At 46.9% G+C, this 17,446-nt stretch overlaps 1 protein-coding gene across 6 annotated transcripts in view; it reads left to right on the forward strand.

Annotated features, from left to right (window-relative positions):
* LOC115505218 (cytokine SCM-1 beta) overlaps nt 1-1,651 on the forward strand; it is a 77,210-nt gene extending 75,559 nt beyond the window's left edge. For all 6 annotated transcript variants that reach the window (XM_030302664.1, XM_030302667.1, XM_030302666.1 and 3 more), the window contains 2 exons: nt 534-648; nt 1,299-1,651. In XM_030302664.1, the coding sequence (XP_030158524.1) occupies nt 534-648; nt 1,299-1,461 (278 nt within the window). In that variant the 3' untranslated portion in view covers nt 1,462-1,651. The remainder of the gene's footprint in view (nt 1-533; nt 649-1,298) is intronic.
* The last annotated feature ends 15,795 nt before the right edge of the window (nt 1,652-17,446 follow it).

A 17,446-nucleotide genomic window follows, 5' to 3' on the forward strand; every position in this document is an offset into this window, starting at 1 on the left:
GGGTTTAGAGTCTAGAGGATTCTTGGAGTCTTGGGGAATCCATGTTAGGTGCTTCTCAGAGAAAAATGCTGTTTCCCAAGCAGTGCCCCACATCAGGCTCAGTGCTGACAGCTCAGAGCCTGGAACCTGTTTCGGATTCTGTGCCTTCCGCTCTCTCTCTGCTCATGCCCTGCCTCTTTCCCTATCTCAAAAATAAATAAACATTAAAAAAAAAAAGAGATTCTACCAAACTCTTAATTATTATTACCCCTCCCCAGTTATTTCCCCTTCTTCAATGTAAGATGGCTGTCTAAGCTGAAGCGTAATCCCCCTTGGGGGGGTTTCCACTGAGGACGAACAGTTGATGAACGACATCCTTTATATATCTCACACTTTAACATTTAAAATAATACATGTGGCTCCCCCACATTTTCTGTTGCCTTCCCCAAATTACTCTTTATTACATCACCCTTTGTCAGTTTATTCGTAGCATTGCAACATTCATGCTATTTGAAACGATATTTTATTTTTGTTTGCTTGGTTTTCTTCACCAGGCGTGGGGAGTGAAGTTCTAGAAAGGAGCATCTGCGTGAGCCTGATGACCAAGAAACTGCCAGTTAAAAACATCAAGACCTACACCATCAAGGAGGGCTCCATGAAAGCAGTGATGTGAGTTTGTTTCCTCAAAAGCTGGGCTTGATGGGACACAGCGTATAGAAATACTGCCCTCCTCAGGAAGTTGGCCCAGAGGAAGACTTCAAGCGAAGCAACAGCCCCTTTGTTTTTCTGTATTAGCCACATCTTTATGGAGCACCGAGTGGCAATTTTTGAAAGCAATTTGGCAATCAGATAAAGAATATCATCCTTCTGTCTGATTTAGCTTAGCAGAAGAGTCTGACTGGGAATCGGATGAATATTGTGCTTCGTTCTGAAGGCTAGGTTGGGAGATGGCTGGTTTGGGTCAGGATCTGACCATAGGGCCACACTGGTGTGAGATGCTTCCTTTCCCCTCCTTTCCCTCACCCCTCCCCTCCCTTCCCTTCCCTTCCCTCACCCTCCCTTCCCTTCCCTTCACCTCCCTTCCCTTTCCTTATGGTGTGCTAAAGTCGGGCACCATGTTTTAGCAGTTACTGTATCTTGAGGAAATGTGTGACGAACTAGCCTACAGGGAACCATTGTCTTTCCAGGATCTCATTTTCAGAATAGCAGCTCCCCCAACACATAAGTGCAACTTTACCCAAAGAAATTAAATAAGGAAATCACCTTTGTCCCCGAAACAAGACGGATGTGACTGACTCTATCTTTGCCTTGCTTTGCAGATTCATTACCAGACGTGGCCTCAAGGTCTGCGCGGATCCACAAGCCGAGTGGGTGAAAAAGGCAGTAGAAAACGTGGACAAGTCCACCAGAAGAAACATGAAACAGACCCAGCCAACAGGAGCCCAACATTTCACCAATTCAGCTGTGACCCTGACCACTTAGTGGCCTTCTGGCACCTTGTTCCCTCGCTAGCCCGCCAGCTCATTTCCCTTTACAAACTCCTGGACTAATTAGATTGTATTCACTTTTTATAAAAGTGCTGCACGAGTCCACTTATTTTCTTGTATTTTTATTTTTCGTGTCTCTCATATTCATGTAGATGCTTTAATTAATAAATATTTATTACTCAGAAGAGTCTCAAAGCCTATGCATTGCGTGTTGGGAAAGCGTAATACATCACGTAAGTTCTAGCTCCGTCCTAACCGTACCTCCCTTCGACGGTACTCATGACGGGAGCAGTTTTGGCCAGTGTCTGTCAGAGACGAGAGCTGTATTCACCATTCTCAGGTTCCAGCTTGCAGTGGTTCTCCACACACGAGTCACAAGTACAATGGTGACCATGGAAACAATTTAAGATCTACCTCAACCTGTTTTCCTAATAGAATTCTGTTTGTGGAATAAGGGAGAAAATACTGTCGTTGCATTTCTATCCTAAGCGTCCACCTACTCAAAAAGTGGCTTCAGTCATGTTTGATCTCTAGCAAATTCTCTTATCCCTCTGTGTTTCTTTGGGTCTCCCGCGAAAGAACGCAGACACAGGACGTGTCGGTTCTTTGTCAAGGTAGCAAAGGTCAGACATTTGGTGAGAAGATACTTTATTCAAATGACCATCAATGCTCTTTGGGCAATGCTGCCTTTCTGTGACATCTGTAATTGTCACCACTTCAGGGAGCGTTCTAGGCACGCTTGCCTGCCAGTAAGCTTTTAAACACCTCAAACACTGTCAACCTGGAACATTCCTTGAATGTGATCACAACTTGCGGTAAAGTTTTAATGAAACGCGCATCCAGGCGCTCAATATCCCAGACTCACGCTCTCTCACGTTTTCATTAAATTGCCGATTTGATTCACGTTTATGGCTACACTACCCCAGTAGCTGGTGATGTGGACATCTAGGTCTGACTCTAAACTGCAGGAACTTACTGTGCCTTGATCGTTTGAAGGGAAGAGAGAGGACTTACTACTCTCTAGTCCTCAGGGGGCACTCCACGCTATCAAATGCTTTCAGAGAGTAACCGAGGGCAGCTGGTTGGAATCAGCTCACTTCTAGTCATTCAGCTAGCGAGCCAGAGCGGAAACCACCAGAAAGCTGCTTCCCAGGACACTGTGGACCCATCTATCCCTCCCGCTTCAATTTGCCCACCCTAAGTTGGAAAGCCGGTCTTGAAGAAACGAGCACCAAGGATAAAATACTCGCTTTGTGAGGGGTGAGTCACGGCAAAGTCACGGATGGGGAAGGCATGGATTCTTGAATGAGCTGCGTATGTGCCTTTCCCCGATGTCTCCCAGACGCTACAGGTTTTCATGAGATCATGGGATATGTGGAAGAATGTACGTATGTGCGTCTTGTTAACTTATCACATTATCTAAAGAGGTGCTGTGTGATGCCGAGGGGTTTCAGCCAAACGTTGTACAGCACCTCCCTCCTTCTCTCTCTCTCTCTCTCTCTCTCTCTCTCTATATATATATATATAGTCAAAATTTAATTTTTTTTTTTACATTTTTATTTATTTTTGAGAGACAGAGAGAGAGACAGAGCACACGTAGGGGAAGGGCAGAGAGAGAAGGAGACACAGAATCTGAAGCAGGCTCCAGGCTCCGAGCTGTCAGCCCAGAGCCCGACGCGGGGCTCGAACTCATGGACTGTGAGACCGTGACCCGAGCCGAGGCCGGACGCTCAGCCGACTGAGCCACCCGGGCGCCCCATGTATATGGTCAAAATTTAAATAGCACAAAAGGGCTGCCAAGGAAACCCACAGTCCCCAGCCCTATGAGTTCTCTTTTCCAATCTTCCTCCTTACAAACAACTGCTTTTCACTCTTTTAGCGGAGGGTCCTTCCCATAGTTACCTTCAAATCACCAAGAGTTTCACACCACTGTCTTCCGGGTTGTCGATTTGGACATTATCTGTGACTGCCTCTACGAACCACGAGAACTTAGCTCACTTAGCCCCAAGTTTCTGCCATTGTCTCTGTATGATTACGCGGCTATTTTCAGTTCGTTCTGTTTATAGCTTTAAGTCATAAACCTATCATTTATTTCTTGTCCTGTCACCTACGGGCAGCATGTCCTGACTTTGCGTGTGTTAGTACCGTTCTGTTTTCTACAGCAAAGACTTAAATAGGGGTGACTACATCACCAGTGCTAGTGGATTGCTTTGCAACTGTTAAGACAGTGAATCTCATAACCGACCTCGACTGGAGACAAAACAACGAACGTGTGCAAATTGTGAGGCCTACAGCTCAGATCTGAGCCCCTGGAGGTGTGGTCCGAGTTCAAGCTCGTGACCACTAGGTCGTGCTGCCTTTCTCTCCTCAGAGGCCAGTCTCCTGAAGGCCAGACCACATACACAGAACCCACGAAGAGACGAGCAGGCCTACATAATACCTTCATCGAACCAACTAATTAATTCGTTCGTGTTCTTTCTCGCACTCGTCCGGCAGACGCTTACGTGTGCCTGATGCACGCAGTCTGGGGAGGAACCAGACACAGTCCTTCCCTGCGGGGAGCTTACCCAGCTCAGGGGACAAGTTCACCAGAGGACCACAGGGGTGACGAGAGGGAGAGCGGAGAGTGGGGGCAGTCACTGGCAGGCGGAAAGCTGCCCTGGCTTCAGCCTGGGGACAGGACGGGCTTCCCCTGGAAAGTAGCCTTTAACCTGAGACGGAAGGCTGAGCCAGTTGTCCAGAGGCGTTCCAGGCAAAAAGAACGAGCAGCCGGTCAAGCTGCCTGCAGGCGAGAGAGATGGGTTGAGGAAATGCACAGGGTTTCGTAGGACTGAGGGACAAAGAGAAGGTTAGAGAATAATCTGGGTGGGGGCAAAAGTGAGGGAGAGAGAGAGAGATGTCGCCGGGGCTTTGTCAGCCAAGACAAGGAGCATGCCCACACGTGCAAGGCTGTGGGAAATGACCCTGGTTTCGAAGTAGAAATTGAAAGGCAGAGAATGAGGCGGGGAGGGGGGGGGCTGGGGAGCCAGTTGGGAGGTGGTTCTGGACCTGGTGACTTTTGAACTTGGCCTGGCCTGGGGTGACACATTTTCCCTTTTCCTCTCGGGCCTTTTCTGCTTAGCCCGGGTGCCCGTCAGGGACGCGTGACTGCCTGACTCTGACCGGGTGGCTCAGCTGTCACGCCAAATGCCTCAGGCCAGCCAGCTGGGTCCCCGATTCCTGGGCTGCGGGCGGCCAGGGCCGGGATGCGGAAAAACCGCATTTGTGGAATCACCTTATTATTTGCATTATTTACCGGCTAAGATTGGATCTGTGGGACCAAGATGAGTCAACCACCAAGAGGAAGGAGGAGGCTGGGTTGAGAAGCCATAAACCTGGTATCGGTGGGGGTTTTAGAGATCCACAGCCCACACCTTTTCTGATTTTTCGGTTTCCTGCGAATTTGCTGAGCCCTTGCAAAGTACAGGGGGCACAGGATCTGGTCCGCTGTTTTGGAGCCCGCGGTCTCGTGGGGGAGAAAGTGCAGTCCCCAAAGCCGTTCCCACTTGGACATTCCCAGAAGCTCACCTCAGGGCTGGTCTCTTCTCAGAGCTTTGTGATGTCCCCAGCCTAGGTGACAGCCTCTCATGTGCCCACTCGGCCCCTGGGTTTAGCTCTGTTATGGCTCATCTCACTCTGAAATACCAATTACTTTTCTTTATTTCCCATCTTCGTCGTGGGGGTAGGGACTGTGAATTTGATCTCTCTGTTTCCTAGTGCCTGGCATAGTGCCCGGGACATCGCAGGCTTCCAATTGGTGGAATATAGACTACATTATACGTATCTCTACTCTAGCAGTTATTGGAAAAAGCAATAGGCATGGAGAAGAGAGAAGAGTTCAAAGTGCCCCAGGGAGGCTAGGAAAAGCTCTGCAGAAGAGGTGATGTAAAAATTGCACCTTTACACCCGAGAAGGAGCTTTCCGGGAAGAGATGCTACAGGCTGGTGCTCCTTCCCCAGGGCGGGGTCCCAGGTATGAAAGCCCAGAGGCAGGAGAATCCAGGAACGTCAAGGGACACCGCTTCTTCCTGGGACTGCTGGGGTGAAGACGCAGGGGGTCATAAAGGCAAGGTCGCTGAGGCTAGACTGAGAAGCCCCGAATGCCCTGGAAAAGGGGAGGGGTTTCACCGGAGCACCCCTCAGCGGGGCAGAGTGATCGGATTGAGGTTGGAAATACTACCTTGGAGTGTGTGTGTGTGTGTGTGTGCGCGCGCGCGTGTGTGTGCAGAAAATGGTTGGGGGTGGGGGGGAACAGCGAGGTGACCACTGCATCAGGCCGGGCTGGAGGAGGTGGTGGCCCGAATGAGGTGGCGGCGGTGGGAATAGGAGTCAGAGCCCCAAGGCGGGACCGGCATGGCTTTGGTTGTCAACCGGATGTGCGGGCAGAACCGGTGGGAGGAAGGAAGTGGGGCTGTTCCGAGGCTTCCAGCTTGGGTGGCTGGTCAAGAAAGAGCACAGGTGATTAATAAGATTTTCGTCGAATTTCTGGTGAGGTTACTAATGGAGCCTGAAGTCAAACAGCACCAAGGAGAAGGGGATGAGAAGGAGGAGGCCTGGGAGCGTAAAAAGACTGTATCGGCCCCAGCGCTCCAGTCCTTCAGACAAAAGCCCGAGCTACACTCTTATTCCCTTTTGACAGACCCTCTTTTGCCAAGGGCGAGGTAAAAATAAGACTGAGTATCTGTGAGATGCTCTGTGCCCCTTGGGGAAACAAAGGTACCCATAAATGGAATACAGTATCCGCTGGGTGAGTCACAGTGTTATTTTAAGAGGGATTTGTCACTCGGCAGTGGGAGGCAAAGAGGAGAGGAGAGATGAATCTGTAATGAGAGAAGAGAGAAAAGAGATACAAAAAAAGGTTGGGAGTGGGAATCGGGGGTGACTGTGAGGCGGTGTTTGAGGACAGGGGGGCGGGGGGCAGAGGCCAAAGGGACTTGTCTTTTTTCTTTCCTTGGGAGGAACTAGTAAACATTGGGACAGACGGCTGAGGGGGGGAGGGCACAGGAATGAGCAGGGGTGATGAGCGAGGCCAGACTGAGATGGTCTTAATCTGAACCAGCAGATGCTGTGTGAGGGGCCATTGGATTCTGTTTCTCTGAAGACTGGATGGGGGTTGGGGGGGGGGAAAGGGGTAGATGGGGGAGGGGAGCACTGGCAGACTAACCCAACATAAGCAGTGGGGGAAAGAGAGAAGCCAGGGGTCCTCGTGCGATCTCCCTCCCCCTTTCTCACCACCTGGGGGTAGATACTAGTGTGGCCCTTAGGAGCCTTAGCTCCTCCTGGACTCCTGTACTGTCTTTACCACTTACTATACAGGTGACCACGGGAAAATTCCTCAATTTCTCGGTGCCTTTGGCCACCTCATTTATGAAATTGGAATAATGATAGTGCTGAAGATTATCGTGAGGGTTAAAGCAGTTAAAACACAAAGGCCTCGCACAAAGGGAAGGCTCAACGAATGTTAGCTTTTATTATCCCTAAGTGGGTAGGATGGGAAAGGATGTGGTAAAATGGAGGGTGGGTGGAAAAAGGAATAGATACGTGGCACATCCACCAGATTTCCTGGAAGCTGACACTTACTGGCTGCGGCCTCGGTCTCCATCATTTAGGCGAAACTGGATTGAGTTTCCTCCATTTTCTTTCTAATTGCATCTAACCCACCAAATCCTAGAGTGTTCTATGGAATACTTGTACCACGAGAGTCGCCATTTTTTTAATACAAGCTACTATGGCCATACGCATTTAGGAAATTATCACACTATCCCCCCTCCTCTTGGAGGATCACGGTGACGTAGCTTCTCCCAGTCTCAGAGAAGTACTGTGAAAAAGACAGTGTTCAAGCTCACTTATCTCACTGCGTCCTCAGGTTAACCTGAGTACAAAACTCCTTTCCCTATACCATTTGCCAACATCCAAGGAACACCTACATTTTTCAAAACACTGGAGACCGAAAATCTACTCAGATCCATAACCTTGCAAGAACGGAGCTACAATCCGGTAACGGCACCAACACAACCAGAACGAGGCATCTACTCCAGGTCTGCTCATTTCTTGTCTCTGGTGGAGCCTAGAGACCCACTTTGGAAAATGTCTGTTATCGTGGGGTGTGTGTGTGGGTGTGCGTGCATGTGAGGCGCTCCCGGACCCTTTGGTTCCTTTGTGTTGTCATTGACCAGGTACTGCCTAAAGTGTCTACTTACCAGCCCCTGTTGGATACCTACTATGAATGAGATGTCATGCCAAGTACTTTGGAGCCAAAGGAGAATACTTGAAGGATCCTAAACTTTCCTCTTCCTCTGGATTTGCGTATGCCTTTCTTTATGCCTGGAGAGCGACACCCTGCTTCCTCTTTCCTCCTTCTCCAATCGTCAGTGTCCATCTCAGATGCCACCTCCTCTAAGAAACGTTCCCTGTGCTTCCAGCTGGATTTCATCGGTGGCTTCTCTCAACTTCCAGCCTTTTCTTAGGCTATTCGTTGTACTCTGTCTCAAGTTGTAGCTATTTGTGAATTTTTATCCCTCAAGAAAAAACCCACCAAAAGACGGGGGGTTGTTGGCAGGAGGGACTGTGTCCCATTCATCTCTGTATTTCCTGTAGTGCCAACAACAGGGCATCCCCAGAGTCCGTGCTCAACATACAGTTGCTGAGTTAGAGTTGTTAAAAGTAACATAAGGTGTGGTCCCTGTCACTGAAGTCATTTATGTTGCGGTTGTGGAGACAGTACGCACAAAGGGTACAGAGGTACCAAAGGGTACAAAGGGTACAAAGGTACCAAAGGGTACAAAGGGTACAAAGGAGGGCACAAAGACAACAGAAGGTAGAGGTGAGTAGTAACTGGCTAGTTAATGGGATGGACTGAGGATGATCTTATATTTCTTTCAAAGAATCAGTTCCAGTTGATTGGTAGCGATCTTCTGTATTTGGTGAGATCTTGAGGGTACTTCTTGGCTCCGTGGAAAGAGGGCCGTGGTCAGTTATTGGTGTCTTCCTGGTGATATGAGCTCATTGGTGGCATGAATTTAGATTATTTGGTGATGCTTATGGTCAACAATGCATGGGGCTGAGAAGAAGCAGGTTATTAGGGGCCGATTGGGATTGGTCACAGAGAGCTTGTGCCATGGATAAAGATATTGCAACTGGACCATGGAGAGGGAGTAGGAATTAAAAACTCACGGGGAGGGGCGCCTGGGTGGCTCAGTCGGTGGAGCGACCGACTTCGGCTCGGGTCATGATCTCATGGTTTGTGAGTTTGAGCCCCGAGTCGGGGTCTGTGCTGACGGCTCAGAGCCTGGAACCTGCTTCTGATTCTGTGTCTCCCTCTGTCTCTCTGCCCCTCCCCCACTAATGCTCTGTCTCTCTCTGTCTCAGAAATAAACATAAAAAAAAAATTAAAAAAAAAAAACCTAACGGGGAGAAGTGATGTAAGAGAAAAGGTATGGTGGGGGTAAAAGACCAAGATATTTTTGTGGATTATTTAATGAATTTGCCTCTTCTCTTAGACTATCAGTGCTGTGAAGTCAAAGCTCATTTTTGCTCTCCTCATGACTGTATACCAATGGCCGGCAGTGTGCCCAGAACAGTACAAACACTCAGCAAATATGCACTGAATGAGCCAGGAGCATGGCCAGGAGAGTTAACCCGACAAGTAGGATAAATGCAAATGTGGCTTAGGAAGGCTTCTTGAGACTGAAGAATTACCTTTATTTTGCAGTCCCTCTGGAGAGGTGAAATTATTTAGGGGACAACTTGAGTTCCCCTGAGACATCGGTGGTGTATTTGAGTCCCTCTGGGGAGGTGAAATTATTTAGGGGACAATCTGAGTTCCCTTGAGACGTCAGTGGTATTTGAGTACTCTGTCTCACAGCTGAATTAAGGCGATGCATTTAGATCCGTCTCCCATGATTGGACCTCATCACAGCCTTACACACCTGTACCCACGCCAGTAGGAAATGTAACTCTCAGTAAAGCGTGGGTGCCCAGAACACGTTTCTGGGGCTGTGCACAGAGGCTCCCCAGGTTCCCAGGGAGAGAGCACTCTCGCCTGTCGCAGGAGAGCAGGCCGTTTGTGAGTGGGCTTCAGGGCCGGGACATAGTCATGAACGGAGACACCTGCAGCCTGAATCCTGTCCTCTGGCCTCATGGCTCCACGAGGGGCAGCTCAGTTTTGGGAGGAAGATTCATCTCATTCTGCAGGACAATTGCATGAAAAGAGCTGTGTGTGAGGCCTCCCTGCACATCCCATCACAATGGGTTGAGAGAAACAGTGAATATTTACACATCCAAGCCGTGGACTTTCCACCTGGACAAAATATAGGCCTTCGTGTTTGGTTTTTATGGTAAACAGACAAGGCAAGTGGGTCATTAGTGTGGTGTCGTGACGGCTTTAATCACTCCGGTGATTATTTTTCTGCCTTGGCTGGAATTCTCGGACTGACTCCCTCATCACAGTGTTGACATTTTGTGGCGTGTCTGGAAGAAGTTGTCTCGGGTGTCAAGGAATCAGAATTACTTAAGTGTTTTGATCGACAACAGCAGGGGAATCTAATGGTTAGATTAGATGACAGGTCGTTCTACTCATTGCTACCAACAGTCCTTTCCCATTTGTCCAAGAAACCGTTCAGCCTATGTTTGGATTAATGCTCACATTTACGTGGAGTGAATGTGACTATACTAAATTTTATATCCCATGTAATAGACTTGTGATATTTAGTAAAGAATACTTTGAGGATGGACATTAGATCCTTTTTTTTTTTTTTGAACACTAGATTCTAAAGTGAGTCGCTTAATGTAGTTGGGGTTGTTTCTTGATCTGCCTAGTGATTGTACTGGGGTGTTCAGTTCGTGAAAATTCTCTTAGTTGTTAACTTATGTGTATTTGTCGCTATGTGTGTTATCATTCAAGTAAAATGGAAAGAAGTTCACCTGTTCTCATCATATTTAATACTGGAATTCTTTAAGAATCCACAAGAGTTAAATTTGACAAAATTTTGTATTTATGTATTTATTTAAGGATTTTATTTTTTTTTAAGTTTATTTATTTATGAGAGAAAGAGGGAGAGAGAGTGCATGCAAACAGGGGAGGGGCAGACAGTGAGGGAGGGAGAGAATCCCAAGCGGGCTCTGTGCTCTCAGCGCAGAGCCCGATGCGGGGCTCAGACTCATGAATTGTGAGATCGTGACTTGAGCTGAAACCAAGAGTCAGATGCTTAACTGACTGAGCCACCCGGCTGCCCCTTAAGGACTTTATTTTTAAGTGATCTCTACACACAACATGGGGCTTGAACTCACAACACAAAGGTCAAGAGTTGTGCGACTCAGTCCTCCAACTGAGCCAGCCAGGGGTGCCCCAGTAGCAGATTGTCTTAAAGGTGAAAGTTTTAAGGTCCCTAGAAGTGGAAGAAGACAGCTATTTCCCATTACGTTCACCTTGAACAATTAATTTCATGGAGTTGATATAATATTAATCATAATCACCAGTGTGGAAATCTTGCTCCCCCTGCCCAATGAAGTGTTTCTCCATTTACCTGGTCAGAAGCAAGATCAACAAGCAGAGGAAAACTGCATCCAAATAAAAAGATCCCAGGACACCCTTGATGTATCCCCCTGGCGTATTATCTTGATGCCTTGAAAGTAAGAAACAACACCAAATGCCTCTGTTTGCAAGTGTCCTTTGTGAGAACATTTTCCCTGAGATCAGGGAGGAAGATGGGAATTGTAATGTTTACAAATGAGGACGAAGAGGCTGCCCAGCCAAGGTAAGGACTCAGCCATGGCTTTGACTCTGGTCGGGTTCTGTGTTCTATGTCCTTCAAGTATTCTGCATTGAATATTTACTATTTTAATAATTAGGATCGATGTAAATAAGGATCGTTCGGCAACAGACACGCATAACTCTTTATCGAGTGTCCATCTCGTATAAAGCAGAGGGCCGGGTGCCTTGGGCAGTGGAGAGAATCCACAAATCCTTTCTAATTAAGTGTGTATCTTCCTCCAGCCAGGTCCTTGGCTTTCTCAAGTTGGGCGGGGTGCGTTTTAAAAATTGCGAGCAAACTGCAGTAACTCTTGCACTAATGCTCTCTCTTAAGACACTGGCAGACTGTGTTCGAAGCTCTGAGGACCTGAATGTGGCACGGAAGTTCAAGAATAACGATGGGAGCCAAGCCATCCTTAATTAGCACAGCTAAACCAAGGGCCTGTGACTAGGGAGGGGCAATCTGCAAGGATCGCGTGAAGGTACGATGATTTCTAACTCCAGCTCCTACCGAATGAACGTGATGTATCGCTTCGTGCACAAATATATAGTATTTTATTATTCTGTGTTGAAAATGGATGCATGAGTGATTTCAGGGTTTGCCGACAGGCTTCACAACAGATCTTGGGGGAGGAACCTTATAGACGGCCTAGGAATTTACGGCAAGGAACTTAAAACACTGTTTCGTAAAGCTGGCTGCGGATTTCGGATGGAAAAGCTGGTCTCCGTTTTGCTACTATCCTGTGTTGGCATACGAGCCTGGAATACTAATCGGCTTTTTTTTTTTTCCTCTTGGGCCACGATGGTGTCAGGATACATTTTTTTTTTCCTCCAAGCATCATATTAAGTTTGTGTTGAGCTCCAAACTGGAATTGGGGTTGGTTGGCTGCAGGACGCTTACTTTGCCTCCGGTCATAACCATGGTGATGACTCTCAGCCTCGGCTACATGACCGAGTCCTCTACCTCACCTTCTGGAACCCCAGAGAGAGGACGAGGGAGGATATTATTGGCTTTCTTTCTGGCTAATGGGTGTGGTCTTTGGAGGGAGCACCGTCTTCTATATAGCACCGCCTCTATGTTCACAACATAGGGATGTCCATTACCAAGGGACGGACATGGGGGCTTGGTAATAGCTTCCTGTGTTTTTGGAGGAGAGGTGGATCCTACTGCCATTACCCAAGGTGCCGTATTCCCTTTCTGTTCTTTCTTTTCTCCCTGGCCCTAACTAATATGCTCAGAGCATTCTGGTTTCATCACCGCGTCCGTAAGTACGTCTGTATATTTGGAATATGTCGAAGCTATAAAGGAAGAGATAGAAGGAAGAAAACTGCAAAAACGGAGTCTCTTCGACACTGAGATGAGCTTAGGCGTAAATATTTTATTCTTTCCTGGATTACATCTTGTGTGCACACCTCTTGAGCAGAAAAACAATTTCAAAAGGGAGAGCTATCCTCTGATTACACTAATAAATCACACGGGTTGCTACGAAGATGTGTAATATATTACACTCTGGAGGAAGAAGGTTACTATGATGAATTGGTGTCATCCGTCTTACATATTCCTGCCCTTCTAATCTTGATGTTAGATTGGATTTATGTGAGCGCTTCGAATTTTTAATTTTTCTGAAGTGTGTTTATTTCAACTTTTAGGACAAGAAGGTTGACTTCTTTACGGGCTGGAGCAAATGTGAGAAAGCCAAGAGAGCACGGCTACATTTGTTAATTTTTTATAGATCAGGCTGAGGTACACGGACTCAGAGAATTCAAAATCATTAAGACCATTAACTCTGATCTACGAGGAACGCAGGAAACAAAACTTTGCTCAGCGGGATCTGGTTTAACTGCTTTTCTTGGGAGTCTGTCTTGACGTAGTGATGATGACTCCATGGCATTGGAGTCAGACAGCCCTGGCCTCAAATTCCAGCTTGAATAATCACTGGCTGTGTGACTTAATCAACTGCGACACCTCTCAGACCTTCAGTGTCTCCCCCTGTGAATAAGACCTACCTCACGTGATAATCATGGGACTCAAATGAAATAAAGTGATGAACAAAACAGACCAGAGACAAGATCCCTGTCCTCATGGAACTGCCTTTCTAGGCAGGGTGGTGGGGAAACTGCGCCCGCACGCACACACACACACACACACACACACACACACCAATCAAAATGTGTTGGGAAGTGATGAGTACTGTAAAGAAAATGAAACCATTGTAAAAGGATAGGGATGATGGGGGGCAGGGGGGCAAGGAGTGGTGTTCTTCTTTCAAGAGGGCATGGTCAGGGAGGTCTTCTTTGATAATATTGGGGAGACCTGAATGACATGAGAGTGGCCACGAAGACATCTCAATGAAGAATATTCCAGGCAGGGGGAGGAGCTAAAACAAAGACCCTGAGGCAGGAACAGGATTGGTGTGTTGAAGAGCAGGGGAAGACCTGTGTGGCCAGGACTGATGAGTGACAGGAGAATACTGGAGGGGGAGTCAGGGGGCTCACAGAACAGAGCAGGAGCCCCCTATTGGCCACAGAACTCCGGATTTTATTCCGAGCTGAATGAGGAGTCATTAGAGATTTCTGGGCAGAGTCATGATGCAATTTGTTTTATATTTTGAAAGGATCCATCAGGTGCATGAAAAATAGATTCTAGAGGGTCAAGGTGGAAGCAGAAAGTTCAGTTCGATTAGTAAAGTAACCTAAACAAGAGATAGTGGCTGAGGTGGTGGGTAGGAGAGGTGGTGAAAAAATGGTCATATTTGGAAGATTGTTTTCTATTTTTTAAACAACTCTGTTGAGGCATAATTTACATACCATACACTTCATCCATTTTAAATGTACAATCAGTATTTTTTGAAAATTTCTAGATTTATGCAACCATCACCCCAACCCAGTTTTAGAACATTTCCACCAGCCCCCAAAGATCCCCCAATTCCTGTTCACGTTTCACTCCTGTTCTCACGCCTGGTCCCAGGCAACCACTAATATGCTTTCTCTCTCTGTGGGTTTGCCTTTCCTGGACGTTTCATATGAGTGGAATCATACAACATGTAACCTTTTGAGTCTTGGTTCTTTCACTTAGCATTTTCTTTTTGAAAATCTAGGTTGTGGCATAGAACAGTAGTCTATTCCTTTTTTCTTTGCTAAATAGTGTTCCGTTGCATGAAGACACTGCATTTTGTTTATCTGTTCACCAATTGATGGTCATTTGGATGGTCTTCCTTAATGACTGCTATGACTAATCCTTCTGTGAATATTCATGTACAAGTCTTTGTGTGGACATAGGTTTTCATTTCCCTTGGGTAGATACCTAGCAGTAGAATTACTGGATGTTACTGTAAGCTTATATTGGGCATTAAGCACTTCTTATGTTAAGAAAGTGAAAAACTGTTTTCCAAAGTGACTGTATCATTACGTATTAACACTCAACAATGTGTGAGGACTCAGGTTTCTCCATTCACTCACCAGAGCTTGTTATTACCTTTTTTAAATTGTAGTCATTCTAGTAGGTATCTTGTGATTTTAGTTTGCGTGTCCCTCATCACTAATGATGTTGAACATGTATTGGCCATGTGTACGTCTTCTCTGATGAAGTATTTAAATATTCGACTCACTTTTTGATTGACTTGTTTGTTCCTTTACCTTTGAGTTACAAGAATGCTTCTTATATTTGGGACACAAGACCCTTTGTCGTATTTATGCTTTACAAATATTTTCTCCCAATCTGTGGCTTGCCTTTTAATTTTCTTGACATATATTCTAAAGCATAAAATTTTTAAAATTTGATAAGGTCCAACGTATCTACTTTTGGTGACATATCTAAGAACATTTTTTTCATTTTAAAGGCAAATCTAACGGAATTTGATGATGGGTTTGATGTTGGGTCGGGAAGAAAAGAGGAGTCAAAGATGACTGAAGATTATGTTCTGAGCAATCAGAAAAAAAAGGAATTTTCATTTATCAAGTGAATAAAGACTGGGAAGGAAAAAGTTAGGCAGTGGGAACCCAAAGTTGTTTTAACCAAGTTACATTTGAGATCCTCATTAGGTGTCAAAGTGAGGGTGTGAACCAGGCAGTTAGATTTAGATGGTTAGAGTCCAGCTGTTTGAGATAGAAATACAAGAGTCATCACAGAAAGAGAGTATTTAAAGCCACAGCTTGTAGGTCATTCCTTAGGGTATGAATGCGCACAGAAGAAAAGATTTCAAAGCACTGACTCCTGGAGCACTTACATTAATAGAAGTGAGGGAGAAGGAGAGAAATCAGAATGGAGATTGAGAAGGGTGTCAGGCATGTCAAATGAACCACGAGAGTGGTGTTCTGGGGGACAAGTAAAGACACTGGCTCAAGGTACAGATACGTGAGGGCCGTAGGACCGAGAATTTGTTGTTGGATTTGGCAACATGAAGGTCATTGGTGTTCTTGGCAAGCACAGTATTCGTGGAGTAATGAGGACTAAAGTCTGATTAGAATGGGGGAAAGAGAGAATTGAAGGAGAGAGTACAGCGTGTTGTTAGGGATGACTTTTAGCCATAATGAAGAGATGAGCCACAGTGAAGAGAGGAAACATGGGATAGTAGCTGGACGGAAATGTGGGGTGGAGGGAGGTTTCTTTTCCTTCCGTGCCCTCCTTCTCTCCCTCCTTTCTGCTCCCCTCCCTCCCTCCCTTCCTTTTTAAAAATATGGGTGATATTACAACAGACAGGGGGAAACTGATGCCAGGAGAGAGGGGAGATAATTGTAGAAGTGAGATCCCCGAGGGTGTGATGGCTGAGTTTTGGTGAATACGTGCCTATAGAAAGGAGCATGAATGGTTGATCATTGTAAAAACAAAGCGGGTTGTTCATAAATTTTTTTTTTCAACGTTTATTTATTTTTGGGACAGAGAGAGACAGAGCATGAACGGGGGAGGGGCAGAGAGAGAGGGAGACACAGAATCAGAAGCAGGCTCCAGGCTCTGAGCCATCAGCCCAGAGCCTGACGCGGGGCTCGAACTCCCGGACCGCGAGATCGTGACCTGGCTGAAGTCAGACGCTTAACCGACTGCGCCACCCAGGCGCCCCAAAAGCGGGTTGTTCATAAAGAGAGGTGTATATGGTGGAACTTGGTGATGGGAGTACGGGGAAGCTTGCTTCTGTTTGATATTATTGTTTCAGCGTTATCAGCTGAGAGGGGAAAGGAGGAGAGAAAGGAATTGTTAGTTTGGGGAGAGAGAAGAGAGCAGAAAGTTGATGTCTAGGAGAGTGGGAGTTAGTGGATGAGATTGAAGGAGGGAAAAGGGGGCATGGATGTAAGGGAGAGATAGTAATGATGAATCCTGGAATCGAGGGGAGGTGAGTGAGGACCTTAGGTGACAGCCAGTGGAAAGGTGGTAAGGTCAATGTATTTGGGGCCATAGTGGAATGCGGTCAAAGAGTTGTTGGAATCAGGATACTAGAATGAATGAGATCCAAAGATAGAGTATGTGGGTCAGAAACCAACATGACGGGGTGCCTGGGTGGCTAGGTCAGTAAAGTGTCAGACTCTTGGTTTCAGCTCAAGTCATGATCTCACGGTTCGTGGGATGGAGCCCTGGGTTGGGCTCCACGCTGACAGCGAGGAGCCCGCTTGAGATTCTCTCCCTCCCTCTCTCTCTGCCCCTCCCCCACTCATTCTCTCACTCTCTCTCAAAAAAAAGTAAACATTAAAACAAGAAATCAGGGGCGCCTGGGTGGGCCGGTCGGTTGAGCGTCCAACCTCAGCTCAGGTCAGGGTCTCACGGTTTGCGAGTTCGGGCCCGCGTCGGGCTCCGTGCTGACAGCTGGGAGCCTGGAGCCTGCTTCGGGATTCTGTGTCTCCTTCTCTCTCTGCCCCTCCCCCACTTGTGCTCTGCCTCTCAAAAATAAATAAAAGTAAAAAAAAAGGAAAGGAAAAAAAAAGAAGTCAACATGACAGAGGAGATGTCATCCTCTGGTGATGGCAGTGTTTAGAGTATGACCACGGGAGTGAGGATCTCAGGCACAGTGGAAAACAAGGGGTAGGGAAGGGGGAGAGCAGGCCAGTATTTGAAAACACAGGCCACGTGGATATTGACGCCAGGGAGAATCACAGCAGGTGTAATGAGACAGAGTCCAGCACCGGACGTGAGCATTTTCAAGCAATGAAGGTCAGGATCCTTTGATTCTGAAGAAGCCTGCAACCCAGAGTGGGGGGTTGGT

This window comes from Lynx canadensis, chromosome F1 (assembly GCF_007474595.2).
Source record: "Lynx canadensis isolate LIC74 chromosome F1, mLynCan4.pri.v2, whole genome shotgun sequence".
In the NCBI taxonomy this organism is placed as follows: Eukaryota; Metazoa; Chordata; class Mammalia; order Carnivora; family Felidae; genus Lynx; species Lynx canadensis.